General features: G+C 41.3%; 1 protein-coding gene across 4 annotated transcripts in view; it reads left to right on the top strand.

The window, feature by feature from the left end:
• Window positions 1–15,093, top strand: part of iqsec1b (IQ motif and Sec7 domain ArfGEF 1b) — a gene marked incomplete at its 5' end in the record, with an annotated part of 239,537 nt that overhangs the window by 87,956 nt on the left and 136,488 nt on the right. For 3 of the 4 annotated variants that reach the window (XM_082533539.1, XM_082533534.1, XM_082533537.1), the window contains one exon: window positions 5,754–5,861. The exons of the other annotated variant lie outside the window; for it this stretch is intronic. In XM_082533539.1, the coding sequence (XP_082389665.1) occupies window positions 5,754–5,861 (108 nt within the window). The remainder of the gene's footprint in view (window positions 1–5,753; window positions 5,862–15,093) is intronic. 4 annotated transcript variants of the gene reach the window in all.

Genomic DNA, 15,093 nt, shown 5'->3' with positions numbered 1-15,093 from the left:
GGTTGGCACAGTAGGAATATTTCTAGGAGTTCGGGGATTTTTTTCACTCTAAAACAGTAACATTCACATCAAGCTTTGGCTTAATGTGAATTTAAAAGTTGAATGAAGCTGACAGTCATTTTATGATTTGGTTGTTCTTTTCATTTTAGACTGTTTAATATTGTCAATCAGTTTCTGGTGTTTTGGGAAATTTTATTCCTACTGAGGATAAAAAATAAACTAGCACTGATTGAAACAGGAGGAAGGAATCTCCCTCCCCAAAAAATTTCATTGCTGTTAACTTGGATAAGCTTGTCATTTTGTATATTTGATGATAGCAGTATAGCAATATAGTGTAATGAAAAACTCTCCTGACACTACCATTCGTACTGTAACACCAGAGCTGGCTTATTTAGTGTCTGATAATAGTGTGAAAAAAATGACCTATCACTTTAACAGTACCTCTGTATTATTTTGCAATTCTAAACTTAGACATGTGGTATTTTGAGGAGGTGTTGATAGCGGTGGGTCTTTCCTCAAATCTGAACCAGTGTATGTATGTATTGATTATGTTTGTGTGGGTCTGTAAATGATTATCTAGCATATCCCCCAATTACTGCACTCAATTAGTCCTTGAAAGCACTTTGTAAGACTTTGTAGTTTACAGGTTTTGGGAGGAAGTGTTTAGCGATTGCAGAACCTGCATTCCTGTGATAACAGAAGGCTTATGTGGGAGGCAGTGGGAAATCTTCCTCCAGGACTTAACCTCCACGGAGGAGAGATTATTACTGGCAGCTCCAGGTCACAGAAGACCACAACCCATTTGTCCTGTAGGGCATGTTTATCCACACAGCACACTACTGTGCTGCTTTACATTTTACACAGGGTCTTCCAATCACAAGTGCGGTGCCTTCAGAAGATTTACATTTACTTTTACTTTTTTCACCAAGGTGAAGAGGACACATCAGACTGAACACTGTCAAACCAGAAATTATCTGCTTATTAGAATAATGAGAATGCTTTGAATTGGGACTATAAAAAATATTAGCTTTGAATGCTGTCCTTGATTCATTTCTGAGTTCTCAGATGATTCTGATGTGCCAGCTCAAATTTAAGTCTAAAAAATTAATATTAAATTGTATTTCCAAACAAGTTTTTGACACATTTCTATGTGTTTTCTCCTGATAAAGTTGTTAAGCACTGTGTATATGTACACTGAAGTAAGGAAGCATTTGATTTCTTAGTTTTTCAGATATCTGTTATACTTAAGTGTTTCAAATCATTAAACAACTATTTTTCAGCCCGGTATCTTGAAACGATCTACACCACAAACATCAGTCAAATGACAAACTTTCACTTTCAGTGCTCTGTGTGTATGGATGTTCCAGCTTTGCATTAAGCCAAAGCACTAACATTTCAGAGTGACACCTAAATAAAAGACAAACCGGATTCAGAACGTTGGAATACTGCATAATTGACCTCAGAATTCCCAACAATAGTGACATGTGCAGCTGGGTATTTCATCTTATTGAATTGCAGCTTTGCACCAGGGTCTCTGCCTGAGACATCATGCAGAAACTCTTGCTGCAAAGCTTTGAAGAAATTATGTGCACAGTTTGATGCCTTTGTGTGACGGTGCAGCTGCATTAAAAAAAAAAAAAAGATCAACCCTCACTGCATCATTCACAAGTTAGAACTTGCAGTTCATGATACTGTAAAACATTACAGAGTCATTTTTTAACTCTCCAACTGGAAAGTGTGCTGCTGATCTCAGTGAATGAACAAGGTTGCCTCCTTCCCTGTAGGGAGATTTGCAGAAGCTGACTGTTTTCTAAGTTAGATGTGTAGGAATCTACCACAGTGGAATATCTGTTTATGATCATATTAATGATCAAGGAACTGACCTCCCAGCCCATTGTTCATTCAGTGGTGCTAGTTTCAGTCATTGCGCAAATGTACTGTTTATAAGGTTGGGGAGACCTGCAGTCAGCTGAGACTGAAGAAGTCACTTGGATGATGATGAAACACTACGTCCAGATGAACAGAATCAACTTTGGGAGATTTGCTTACCTGGATGATTGAGCATGCATCAAGACAAATATTTATTTAGCTTTATTTAGGAATCCTATTGAAAATCGTCATCCTTTCCATGTTAAACCATTATTGGTATTCCTCACATACAGTCTTGTGCTTATATCAAGCTGATCAAAGCAATTTTTTATGCTTGTCTATGTATCAGCCTTACAGAAATACCTCTTGAAGTTAATTCTGCCTAAGCTCAAAGGTTTACAAGTTCATCAAGCCCAATCTAATTTGCTGCATTCCATTTAAGCATCAGTTCTGCGTTTGCACTGCTGCTTACAGAGCTCTTCTGACACCAGAAAATGCTCTGTTTCTGTGTGATTGATGCATGTGGGAGTATCACACAGGGTAGAGAGACAGGAAAATATCAGTCCCCAAAGAATGACTTTGCAAGGACTTTAAAAAAAAAAAGAACATAGCACATTTTATTCTCAGAACTTGGGAAAGTCTTTAAAATCCCTCTGTGAGGTAAACCTCCCTTGAAAGTACATTTGCTACGTTTGGAGGTCAGGACTTGTGAGCGTACAGTGTGAACAGGCTCAGTACTGTCAGCTGACCAGCACGTCCTCAGCATCCGATAGCAGCACATTATCTAGTGGACCAGTTGGCATCAGTCCTCACTGTAAGGGATTCAATGACAAGTGTCTACTGCTTCCATTTCTCAGCTAGGTGCAGCAATTAGACACCGAGGGGAGAGCTGGTTTATTTATGGGCAGTATAGTATTCGCCCCGATGGCTGGTTCCTGATCCCACCTTGCCTCCTCACTCCTCGTTGTTTAGCAAAGCCTTGACTTGACTCTCTGGGATCCTGCGAGGTTATTTGCACAAAAACATTTTGTGAACAACATGCTCTATGAACAAGTGTATGCTCTTTGAAATGAAAGACATGTAAATAACACTTTTCTAGTGTTACTGGCCATTCAGAGTGCTCTATACTTCAGGCCACATTATATAATCAAACAGCACTTTATCTGTTTTGCATCCACACCTACGAATAATTTAGAATCCCCAGTTAATCTAACATGCACACCAGAGCTGCATGTAAAAGAAACAAGCACAGAGAGAACACTGTTGTTAAGATGATTGTGCTAATCCGCACAACACCATGCCGCCCAAGTGTCCTCGCTCTATGATGTCATCATTGCTTGGTGGATTTCAGAATTTTTTTTATTTCAACCCACCAATTTCAAAATCCTATTTCAGTTATGAGAACATGATCTCAATCTGCCCAATTCAACTGAGTCGTTACATGTACCTCAGAGAAATATCAGACTTTTGACTTATTAGGGATTGGCAGTATTTCCCATATGGAAAAGAAATAGTAAAAACTTACATGATTTACTCATGAAAGTGGCCACTTTCTCATTACTTTCATATATTGTTTTAGTAAGTATCCAAAACATACAAGTTTCATTTATATAATTTTTCAAGGGATCTTATATCTGTTTTCACTCTTATATGCTTTTCATACAAGTTTCACACAAGACAGATACAAACTTTATTGTCATGGTCCTGGGCCATGTGGGCCCAGTATTCTTAGTTTTCATGTATTTTTGTATTTTGTTCTTTATTTAGGCCATGCTTCCTGGGTTGATCTGTTACGTTGTTCCTTATGTGTTTTCCCTTCGTGACTCTTACCCCCTGTGTGCCCCTCTGTGTATTTATGAGCCCTCGTCTCTCTTTGTGCTTTATTCTATGTTTTCCCCAGCCCGTTATGTCTGCGTTCTCCCCGTGCTCTCTCTCCTCCTGTTTGAACCTCTGTGTACTTCCTGCTTTACTTTGCCCATCAGTGTTACGTTCACTCCTGCCGTGTCTTGTTATGATTATCAGTGTCACCTGTGTTCCCCGTGTGCATCCACTTCCCCTGATCATCCCTCATGTGTATTTAGTCTCTGTGTTTCGTACAGTCTGTGTCGCGTCGTCTGTGTTCTCACCTCCATGTTTTCACGGTCAGTCCTTGCAGTGATCATCATAGTCTGAGTTTTCTTAGTTTGTCGCAGTATTAGTTTTCCCAGTTTAGTTATAGTCTAGTCACGCCATCCCTGCTTTGTTTGTGCACTTTGTCTTCAGCCATAATAAAGGCTCGCTTTCTGTTAAGTCCACTCCCGTCTACTCACTTGTGTATGCACCTGGGTCCATCACACACACCACCGCACGGCCTGTCTCTGCAGACCGTGACATTTATAAGATTTATATCTAGCTTTTCCATATAGGTTAGCCTGTCCTTTCATAAATACATCCCAGCTAATATATTGTAATGTAATATAAATTAAGCAAAGTATTGCCACATTTTTGCATTTTTTGTAAACCAGGTCAAACGTTTAGGTACTGAGTAGTTTGCTTGTTACGATGACTTAAAGAAACATGTTAGCATTAACACCCACATGGGGAGGAAAACATAGCAGACAAATGGGCCAGAGAGAAGACTGGAGTTCATGTCTTGTGTAAAATGTGAGGTTATCATGATTTATTATATATAGATTTTGCTGGTGAGTTGTTGTTTTTTGTTCATTTTACTTTTCAGAAACATTTTGGTTTAGTTTAGGAATCAAAACCTGCCTGGTTACATTTAGAAAGAGATAAGTAATCTAAGCAAACACTTTCTTGATGATTTTATGGTCTCAGTTGCTAGTTTTAAATCTTCCGTCAGAGTTTCCCCGTCTGATCCAAACCTTGCTTGTCATGTGTGGTGTGAAAACTCGAAGATGGTGACAGCCAAAAAAGCCACTCAGCTCGTGGCTTAACGACAGGATTTCATTAAGCAATGCATGATGCCACAGTGGATCTGTTCATCTTTTAAACGGGTTAGAAATCCTGAAGGTGAACTTCCTCCTCTGTACTTTAGGCACAGGCTCCTGGAAAGAACTGAAACAATCATCATTTATTTATAAAATGAGCAGCTTGGTGTGTGTGTGTGTGTGTGTGTGTGTGTGTGTGTGTGTGTGTGTGTGTGTGTGTGTGTGTGTGTGTGTGAGAGCGATACAGCGGGTTTATGCAAGACGTACAAAGATGTTCTTGGAGAAAATAGCCACAGATGATGACTTTGTACAGTGGATATGAAAGTGATTCTAATTTAAATACGACACTTCACAACTCCTCGGATTTCTGTATTACGTGCAGCACCTTTAAATAATTTTCTTAAAATATGACAAAGTTGGTAATTACTATAGACAGTAACTGACACTTCAGATTGGAGCTATGAAGGTAATTGATGCTAACAGTGTAGATAATAGAGAGTAATTGAACCGCTTCCTCTTGTCTTCTTCTTCCTTCCTGTCCTCTGGTATCGTCTCACGTTACTCTCAGCCTGGTACATTTCGATCACGCCTCAGCTCCTGCCTCCCTCCTCCTCTTCCTCTCTCTGCTCTCTACCTGGCTCAGAGCTCTGTGTGCTGATTCAGCCCACTGTGCATATATGCGAGTTCTCAGCTCTGATTCGAAGGCATTAAAATGCTGCAGGCAGTGGACTGAAGTAATCTCTCTTTCTGCCAAGCACAACATTCAGCTTGGCGGGAGTGAGCCGGCTGCCCTTCTTGCTATACAGTACACCACAGTTCATGCTGCAACATGTCATCGCCCATGCATCACTTGCTGTCTGGTTCTGAGTGAAAATGTGCTGCTATAATTTCTTGAACTTCACAAAATGTGCATTATGAACCACTTCAACATGCCTCTCTCTTTTTATGTTGCAGGCGGCACGCCTCATTGCCCGTAGAAGTCTCTGAGATCCCTCTAAACCTTTTTGCCCCTCCATGTAGAAGGAGTTACCCCTGTCGCAAATGGAAGTCTGCATCTTTTGGGTAAATTGAAGGGTTTTGCTTTTGTTTTTTTAACTATTCATCAGCCCAAGAATTTGTAAGACCATTTTCTGACAGTCTGTCTCCATTACAGCTGTTTCTGTCCTGGTGGTAGTCCATACAGTTTTTATCAGCCTGATAAAACACCTCATTTCTGATCTTCCCATTCCCCATTCTGCTTTTCAGTGTTTGTCACTCATTTCCGTTTGCTGGTGAAAGCTTCCATCGCCTGTTGTGAGCTAGCTTATGGGTGGCCTCCTCAAATCCACTCAGATAAAAAATGAACAACACCCATTACGACCAGAGCTGCGAAGCTGAAGCTTAGTGGGGTAGTGCATTCCTTTGCAGGATAAAGAGGGTACGCATCTCCCCTTTCCGATGCCTCTCCCCTTCAGTATTGAACAATATGTTTGAAAATGAGTAACAAACCCTGCTGTTCTAAAACAGATTTGTAGATTATTACAAGCAGCTTGTTTGCATAAAGCAACCTCCAGCATATACAGTGCATGACTGACTGGCTGTCCATTACAGTCCTCCCCTCTATGGATTCTTTTCATTTTTTTCCCCTTGGAGTTCATTACAGCTGCTCAGTGAGGCCCTGAGAGCTCTGCAAATGAGGAGAGATGGGGAGAGATGAAAACCCTCAGCGAGCTGAGCAGTGGGACACGGGCTTCAAAAGCTTCATGGCAATTTCAAAGGGTTTTTATTCCTGACAGCACCCTAGCTATATCTATGGAATATCCAGCACTGTGCTCGAGAGCGGTTCTAAAGGCAGGTTTGTGGGACGGTGGCAAAGATGAGGTTAAGACACCTCACCCTCTGGGCTTTGGTCTGTAAAAGGAAATAGCGAAAGCCCTGATGATTAATGTTTGCTCACCATGTTTATTGATTCTAATTAGGCATGGTGATGAAGTGAGTACAAAGAATGAGCGCTAAACACTTGTGATTACAGCGAGGTCTTGAGCTGTCCTGCTCTATTAACAAGTGTTTGCCGAGGAACACGAAGAGCAAGTGCACATCAATTACAATTGCCCAGGGAGTTGTGCTCCAAATGAAGTTTGGGTCAAGCTGGAGCTTACAATAAGACGTAGGTGTGCAGACTGGGTAATGAATGCAATTATGTTAAAATTACAGAGAGACATGGTGACACACTGCTGCAGGTAGAAATCACACTGTGAAGCAAAATGCAGCCATATAGTGGATCAGCTTTAGAGACAGATTATTGGCTTTTATATTTGGTGGAAATAAGATTAAGGGTGTCAGCAGCAGGAAAAGGTAACAGCTAGAGATAAGATTACTCCCTTCTTTTGGACTTTGGTAGTCTTGCAGAATCGCTGTGATTCTGCTCTTTCCTCTCCATTATTGCATTTTCAAGCAAATAAAACTGAAATTGTTTAATAAAAGATTATTACGATTCAAATTGTGAAATCACACAGAGAACTGCTTTCATACTGTGTAGTGCAGAACACACAGTACTGAATTTCAACAAAGATGGCCAAAGCTGTGTTCTCGAAATTATGCTTAAAATAGGAATCTAAGACAGACCTGCTCTTCTCAGTGTGCCTGATATTCTTACCTCAGCCCTCGAACCGGTTTTGCTCCACAGTTCAGATCAGCAACACGTCCAGCAAACTTACCTGCTAAAGCTGCTCCTATTGGTCAGCTCCAAACACCTGAGCGCACGCAGCCAACGACTACATTTATCTAGCCAAGGAAGAAATTCAAAGAAGGAAAAGGGAAATGATTTCATTGAATGCAAAACTGGTACATGCCCCAAAGTACAGGATACATCATCAACATGTTCCCAATCTTTGTTCCTGAATTTACTTCTATGTAGAATAGCATTTTTTTAATCATTTCTGATATAAAATTTGGGGAAACTTGATGTACAACCTGTATGAACTGCATCTGAGTCAATAGGAGAAGCTTAGCGTAGGGGAACTGAAGGGTCCATGGGTCAGCACGACTGACCACCAGCTTCAGTTTGCTCTTTTATTTGAGACCTTGCAGCTGTAAATGTCACGGTCCGTGGAGATAGACCGTGTGGGAATGTGTGTGTTGGACCCAGACGCGAACACAAGCGAAGATGGAGGAGTGGATTAAACAAAAGCGAGCCTTTTATTATGGCTGATAACAGAACAAACCAGAGCGAGGGCAGTATAAGGGTAATAGTTCAAACAGAAAACCTAAACTGGACATAAACTAAGAAAAAGCTATGGCTGGAGATACGGAACACAGGGGGTGGTAACACAGACGACGCGACACAGACTACATGAAACACAGAGACTAAATACACAAGAGGGATGATCAGGGGAAGTGGCCACACATGGGAACACAGCTGACACAGATAAACATAACAAGACATGGCAGGAGTAAACAACACTGACGGGAGACTGTCAAAGTAAAACAGGAAGTACACAGGTGCAAACAGGAGGAGAGAGAGAGCACGGGCATAGTGGGCTGGGGAAACATGGAATGAAACAAGGAGGGGAGATGAGGGCTCACAGATACATAGAGGGGCACACAGGGGATAAAAGTCACAAGGGGAAGTCAAATAAGGAACACCACAACAGGACAACTTAGGACACATGGCCTAAATAAGGAACGAAATACAAAAATACAAGAAACTAAGAATACTGGGCCCACATGGCCCAGGACCATGACAGTAAATGTGCTGGATTGTGTTCATTAGTGCAAATGTCTGGCTAGAATTGCATTTGTTTGTGGGTGTTCTGTTCAGACTCACTAATGTGCAGGTGTCCCCTCCTTGGTAATGTTTAGCCAGGCTTTATCTCAGCATATTGCCAATTCTGAAAAAAAAAAAAACATAGTAATTTTGCATTTGGGAAAAAGCCCAAATCCACAGAGCCACATACTGAAAGACAATATGTTCGTGTCTCACTATGGTCTGCTTTGTCTTGTTTATTTTTCTCCAGCTCCTTTTGGATGCTTTTTAATGAAAGCTCAGTGAGTGTAACTCCAGGCTTGCAAAGCTGGATGTTACTTGAGTTTTAGGCAACTGTTATTTTTGTTGATACGGCCACTGCCAGTGGAGGTGCGTCCAGATTACTTCCAGTTTGAGCTCCATCAGATGATGTGAATCTGACAGCAGGTAGTGATCTGTGTAAATGGTTTTCTGTAAACCTCAGTATCCACTTCATCTTTTCCTTCTCTTCTATCTGCACTCTCCAGAAGGCACAGTTGGAACCTGATGTCCCTCTGTAGGGTTTTATCAATGTAAAACCCGTTTACACTGAGAACTGCTGATGAACTGGTGATGGCGTCATGTTTTTATTATGTATGGCCTTCAAGCAGAGATCCAACAAAAGAGTATGCCTGGTCTAGGTTAAGATTCATTTTCTCACTTTGTGCTCTGCTCTTATCATCGCAACATATGCACGAGTCAGCATCCATTTTGATTCATTGAAGCCTGATGTGTTTTTTTATTTATTTATTTGTGTGTGTGCGTGTGTGCACTATACACCGTGAACATAATGTGCTGATTGCATTAAAAGTGTTCCAATATTTCCATTAGCTAGTGAAGAAACTAAGTTCTTTGCATCAAAAAAAATGTGAAAAACAATGAGAATCATAGGAAGTTGTTCCTGTTCTAAAAAAACAGACTATTTACAAGCTAATCGAAACTGTAAATTAGTGCCTCTAGATTCTGTGATTTTCAAGTAGGGCCTTTGTAACACCAGGTCAAATTTTGTTGGTGATTTAGTCTCAACCCTACTATTATGAAGTATGCGGTGAGAATCACAGAATACTGTAACAAACAATACCAAATCATCTAAATGTGTGGTTGGTGATAGTGATGGTTGTGCACTATTTGTTAATTGCTCACCAGAGAAAGTAATTTCTTACACTACTCGGCATTACTTTCTCGTTACTCTGAACATGTCTTACCGGAAGTGCACCGTCACCTAATTACCAGTTAACAATATAAACTACAGTTCCACACACCAACACACATCCCTGTCCTAATGAGGACACACATACAAGCTTTCTTTTACTATTCATGTATGAACACACGGCCAGCAACACAAAGCTAAGCTTATAACCTACACAAAGAAACTTCAAAGCGATCATCACTGCAGAAACATGAACAGATAGAAATGGAGGCTACAAACCTGACCCGGCATTGATTTTGTTACAGTTCAATTTCAGTTCAGTTTTATTTCTACAGCGCCAAATCACAACAACAGTCGCCTCAATGCGCTTTATTCAGGGAGTGCAGAATTATTAGGCAAGTTGTATTTTTGAGGAATAATGTTATTATTGAACAACAACCATGTTCTCAATGAACCCAAAAAACTCATTAATATCAAAGCTGAATGTTTTTGGAAGTAGTTTTTAGTTTGTTTTTAGTTTTAGCTATTTTAGGGGGATATCTGTGTGTGCAGGTGACTATTACTGTGCATAATTATTAGGCAACTTAACAAAAAACAAATATATACCCATTTCAATTATTTATTTTCACCAGTGAAACCAATATAACATCTCCACATTCACAAATATACATTTCTGACATTCAAAAACAAAACAAAAACTAATCAGCGACCAATATAGCCACCTTTCTTTGCAAGGACACTCAAAAGCCTGCCATCCATGGATTCTGTCAGTGTTTTGATCTGTTCACCATCAACATTGCGTGCAGCAGCAACCACAGCCTCCCAGACACTGTTCAGAGACGTGTACTGTTTTCCCTCCTTGTAAATCTCACATTTGATGATGGACCACAGGTTCTCAATGGGGTTCAGATCAGGTGAACAAGGAGGCCATGTCATTAGTTTTTCTTCTTTTATACCCTTTCTTGCCAGCCACGCTGTGGAGTACTTGGACGCGTGTGATGGAGCATTGTCCTGCATGAAAATCATGTTTTTCTTGAAGGATGCAGACTTCTTCCTGTACCACTGCTTGAAGAAGGTGTCTTCCAGAAACTGGCAGTAGGACTGGGAGTTGAGCTCGACTCCATCCTCGACCCGAAAAGGCCCCACAAGCTCATCTTTGATGATACCAGCCCAAACCAGTACTCCACCTCCACCTTGCTGGCGTCTGAGTCGGACTGGAGCTCTCTGCCCTTTACCAATCCAGCCACGGGCCCATCCATCTGGCCCATCAAGACTCACTCTCATGTCATCAGTCCATAAAACCTTAGAAAAACCAGTCTTGAGATATTTCTTGGCCCAGTCTTGACGTTTCAGCTTGTGTGTCTTGTTCAGTGGTGGTCTTTCAGCCTTTCTTACCTTGGCCATGTCTCTGAGTATTGCACACCTTGTGCTTTTGGGCATCCAGTGATGTTGCAGCTCTGAAATATGGCCAAACTGGTGGCAAGTGGCATCTTGGCAGCTGCACGCTTGACTTTTCTCAGTTCATGGGCAGTTATTTTGCACCTTGGTTTTTCCACACGCTTCTTGCGACCCTGTTGATTATTTTGACTGAAACGCTTGATTGTTCGATGATCACGCTTCAGAAGCTTTGCAATTTTGAGACTGCTGCATCCCTCTGCAAGATATCTCACTATTTTTGACTTTTCTGAGCCTGTCAAGTCCTTCTTTTGACCCATTTTGCCAAAGGAAAGGACGTTGCCTAATAATTATGCACACCTGATATAGGGTGTTGATGTCATTAGACCACACCCCTTCTCATTACAGAGATGCACATCACCTAATATGCTTAATTGGTAGTAGGCTTTCGAGCCTATACAGCTTGGAGTAAGACAACATGCATGAAGAGGATGATGTGGACAAAATACTCATTTGCCTAATAATTCTGCACTCCCTGTATTGCAAAGGAGACCCTACAATAATACATACAGAGAAAAGCCCAACAATCATGACCCCCTATGAGCAAGCACCTTGGTGACAGTGGGAAGGAAAAACTCAGTTTTAACAGGAAGAAACCTCCAGCAGAACCAGGCTCAGGGAGTGGCGGGGCTATCTGCCTCGACCTGCTGTAGATCGCTCCACTATTTTCCTCCTCCTGCACATGAACTCAAATCAGCTGATTGTAGCTCGAGTGCGCAGGAAGATAAATACACATTTGTCTGATTTATTTTTTCCTTTCGTTCTGCCTGCCGCACAGATAACTGAAGAACCTTTGTAACGCAAGTAACAACATAATTGTTTTTACTTGCTAAAACATAACCGTTCTGATCAACGATGACCCCGACCCTGAACCCTGACCCTATGGTTTGAAGTCAAACAAGAAGTACTTTTGTTTTTTCAAAACATGTTAAGAATTTTTCATTTAAAATTGCCAAGACAGTGAGATTGATTTCCAGAGTGTTAAGCAGGTATATCACCACCACCCCACTAACATCTTTCTCTGCACTTCAAGCAAAATTCTTATCGTTGACTTTAAATGATAATTTGTTCCCATGCCTCTTTTTGCCATTGAGTGGAGGATTAATCAGAGCCAATGTTGACCACGTCTGTGTTGCTCCGGGTAGTCACAATACTGAGTTTGAATGGGATGAACAGATACTGATACCAACGTTTAGAACAACATTTCCACTGTGTTTTTTTTTTTTCATAAATATTTTTCATGCATTAAGCAACACAAAATTGATGTAAAACTGAGGATACACATCAGTGACTGTTATTATATTAGTCATCTAATTTGCTGATAGGTAGGCTCCTTGTTAGGTAGGCTGATAAATTGTTGCATTAAATGCAGTTGTCTTACAGTGGCTTGCAAAAGTATTCGGCCCCTTTGAACATTTCCACATTTTGTCTCATTACAGCCACAAACATGAATCAATTTTATTGGAATTCCACGTGAAAGACCAACACAGAGTGGTGCACACGTGAGAAGTGGAACGAAAATCAGACATGATTCCAAACATTTTTTTTACAAATGTTAATACAAAGTGGGGTGTGCGTAATTATTCAGCCCCCTGAGTCAATACTTTGTAGAACCACCTTTTGCTGCAATTACAGCTGCCAGTCTTTTAGGGTCTGTCTCTACCAGCTTTGCACATCTAGAGACTGAAATCTTTGCCCATTCTTCTTTGCAAAACAGCTCCAGCTCAGTCAGATTAGATGGACAGCCTTTGTGAACAGCAGTTTTCAGATCTTGCCACAGATTCTCGATTGGATTTAGACACCAGACAGGTCAGGGATAAAGTTATTGAGAAATTTAAAGCAGGCTTAGGCTACAAAAAGATTTCCCAAGCCCTGAACATCCCACGGAGCACTGTTCAAGCCATCATTCAGAAATGGAAGGAGTATGGCACAACTGCAAACCTACCAAGACAAGGCCGTCCACCTAAACTCACAGGCCGAACAAGGAGAGCGCTGATCAGAAATGCAGCCAAGAGGCCCATAGTGACTCTGGATGAGCTGCAGAGATCTACAGCTCAGGTGGGGGAATCTGTCCATAGGACAACTATTAGTCATGCACTGCACAAAGTTGGCCTTTATGGAAGAGTGGCAAGAAGAAAGCCATTGTTAACAGAAAACCATAAGAAGTCCCGTTTGCAGTTTGCCACAAGCCATGTGGGGGACACAGCAAACATGTGGAAGAAGCTGCTCTGGTCAGATGAGACCAAAATGGAACTTTTTGGCTAAAATGCAAAACGCTATGTGTGGCAGAAAACTAACACTGTACATCACTCTGAACACACCATCCCCACTGTCAAATATGGTGGTGGCAGCATCACGCTTCTCTTCAGCAGGGACAGGAAGCTGGTCAGAGTTGATGGGAAGATGGATGGAGCCAAATACAGGGCAATCTTGGAAGAAAACCTCTTGGAGTCTGCAAAAGACTTGAGACTGGGGCGGAGGTTCCCCTTCCAGCAGGACAACGACCCTAAACATAAAGCCAGGGCAACAATGGAGTGGTTTAAAACAAAACATATCCATGTGTTAGAATGGCCCAGTCAAAGTCCAGATCTAAATCCAATCGAGAATCTGTGGCAAGATCTGAAAACTGCTGTTCACAAAGGCTGTCCATCTAATCTGACTGAGCTGGAGCTGTTTTGCAAAGAAGAATGGGCAAAGATTTCAGTCTGTAGATGTGCAACGCTGGTAGAGACAGACCCTGAAAGACTGGCAGCTGTAATTGCAGCAAAAGGTGGTTCTACAAAGTATTGACTCAGGAGGCTGAATAATTATGCACACCCCACTTTTCAGTTATTTATTTGTAAAAAATGTTTGGAATCATGTCTGATTTTCGTTCCACTTCTCACGTGTGCACCACTTTGTGTTGGTCTTTCACGTGGAATTCCAATAAAATTGATTCATGTTTGTGGCTGTGATGTGACAAAATGTGCGAAAGTTCAAGGGAGCCGAATACTTTTGCAAGCCACTGTATAATAGTCAGTAATTGCTAGTGAAATGAGATTATATTTTAGCATCTTTACAATCTGCCCTGGTTAAAGTGTTTTCCATTTTATATTTAACTTAATGTAGTAAATGTTTAATCTCAACTGGAGGTCATTTGAATAGCAAAAAAAATCAAGTTTGCAATGCATGCTATGTTTTTATGTCTTTAGCTTGGTGAGGTAAGAAATAGTCTTGTCTTTTTGTGCTTTTGTTTCTGTTATAAGGCAACAATCCTCCCATCAGATGCTAAGTTGCTTAATTCATGACAGACTGCCTGATGCTACAAAATATTAATTTTGTTATGCTGTGCTGAGATGTTAAGTGAGCGGCTGGTTTAGTTAAGCTACAATACCCTTGACAAATGGCTGTGCTCCTCGGTGCCTCTGAAGTTGCGGTGGGAGTGGCTGCGTGTGTGTGTGATCGGCATGCAGGCAAAGTTAGCCTTACCCCACTCAGTCAGCTGCGTCTTCATTTCATCCAGGCTCACTTTGATGTCGACTTTCGTACTGATGCGTCCGTCCCCTCCTAAATTGCTGCCCTACATCGTTAAACCTGTTGCTTACTCATGTTTCTATTCTGCTTTATCTCTGCTGCACCACACATTGTCACACATCTACTTGAATAAATGTTTTTTTGTTTTTTGTTTTTTATTTCCGGCTAGCTGTGTTGAAGTCACTCACAATAGCGCTTGGGGATTTAGTTGTCTCTGCAACTACACTGCCTGATTGTGGAGCCGCCGTCTCCGCTCTGTCTTGGAAGCATCTATTGTTTTGTTTGTAATTAAAAATGTGTTCAATTTTCTGCATGGCGCTCATGCTTGTTTTGGGGAGTTGCAGATCACTCTTTGCATCTGTGTGATTGTTTGGGATTTGTGACGCAGCGTTCGGCACATTCAGCTGAATGGG

Source organism: Aulonocara stuartgranti (assembly GCF_965226115.1).
Source record: "Aulonocara stuartgranti genome assembly, chromosome: 5".
In the NCBI taxonomy this organism is placed as follows: Eukaryota; Metazoa; Chordata; class Actinopteri; order Cichliformes; family Cichlidae; genus Aulonocara; species Aulonocara stuartgranti.
Note: the sequence above shows the minus strand (reverse complement) of the source record. Positions and strands in the feature narration are given on the sequence as shown.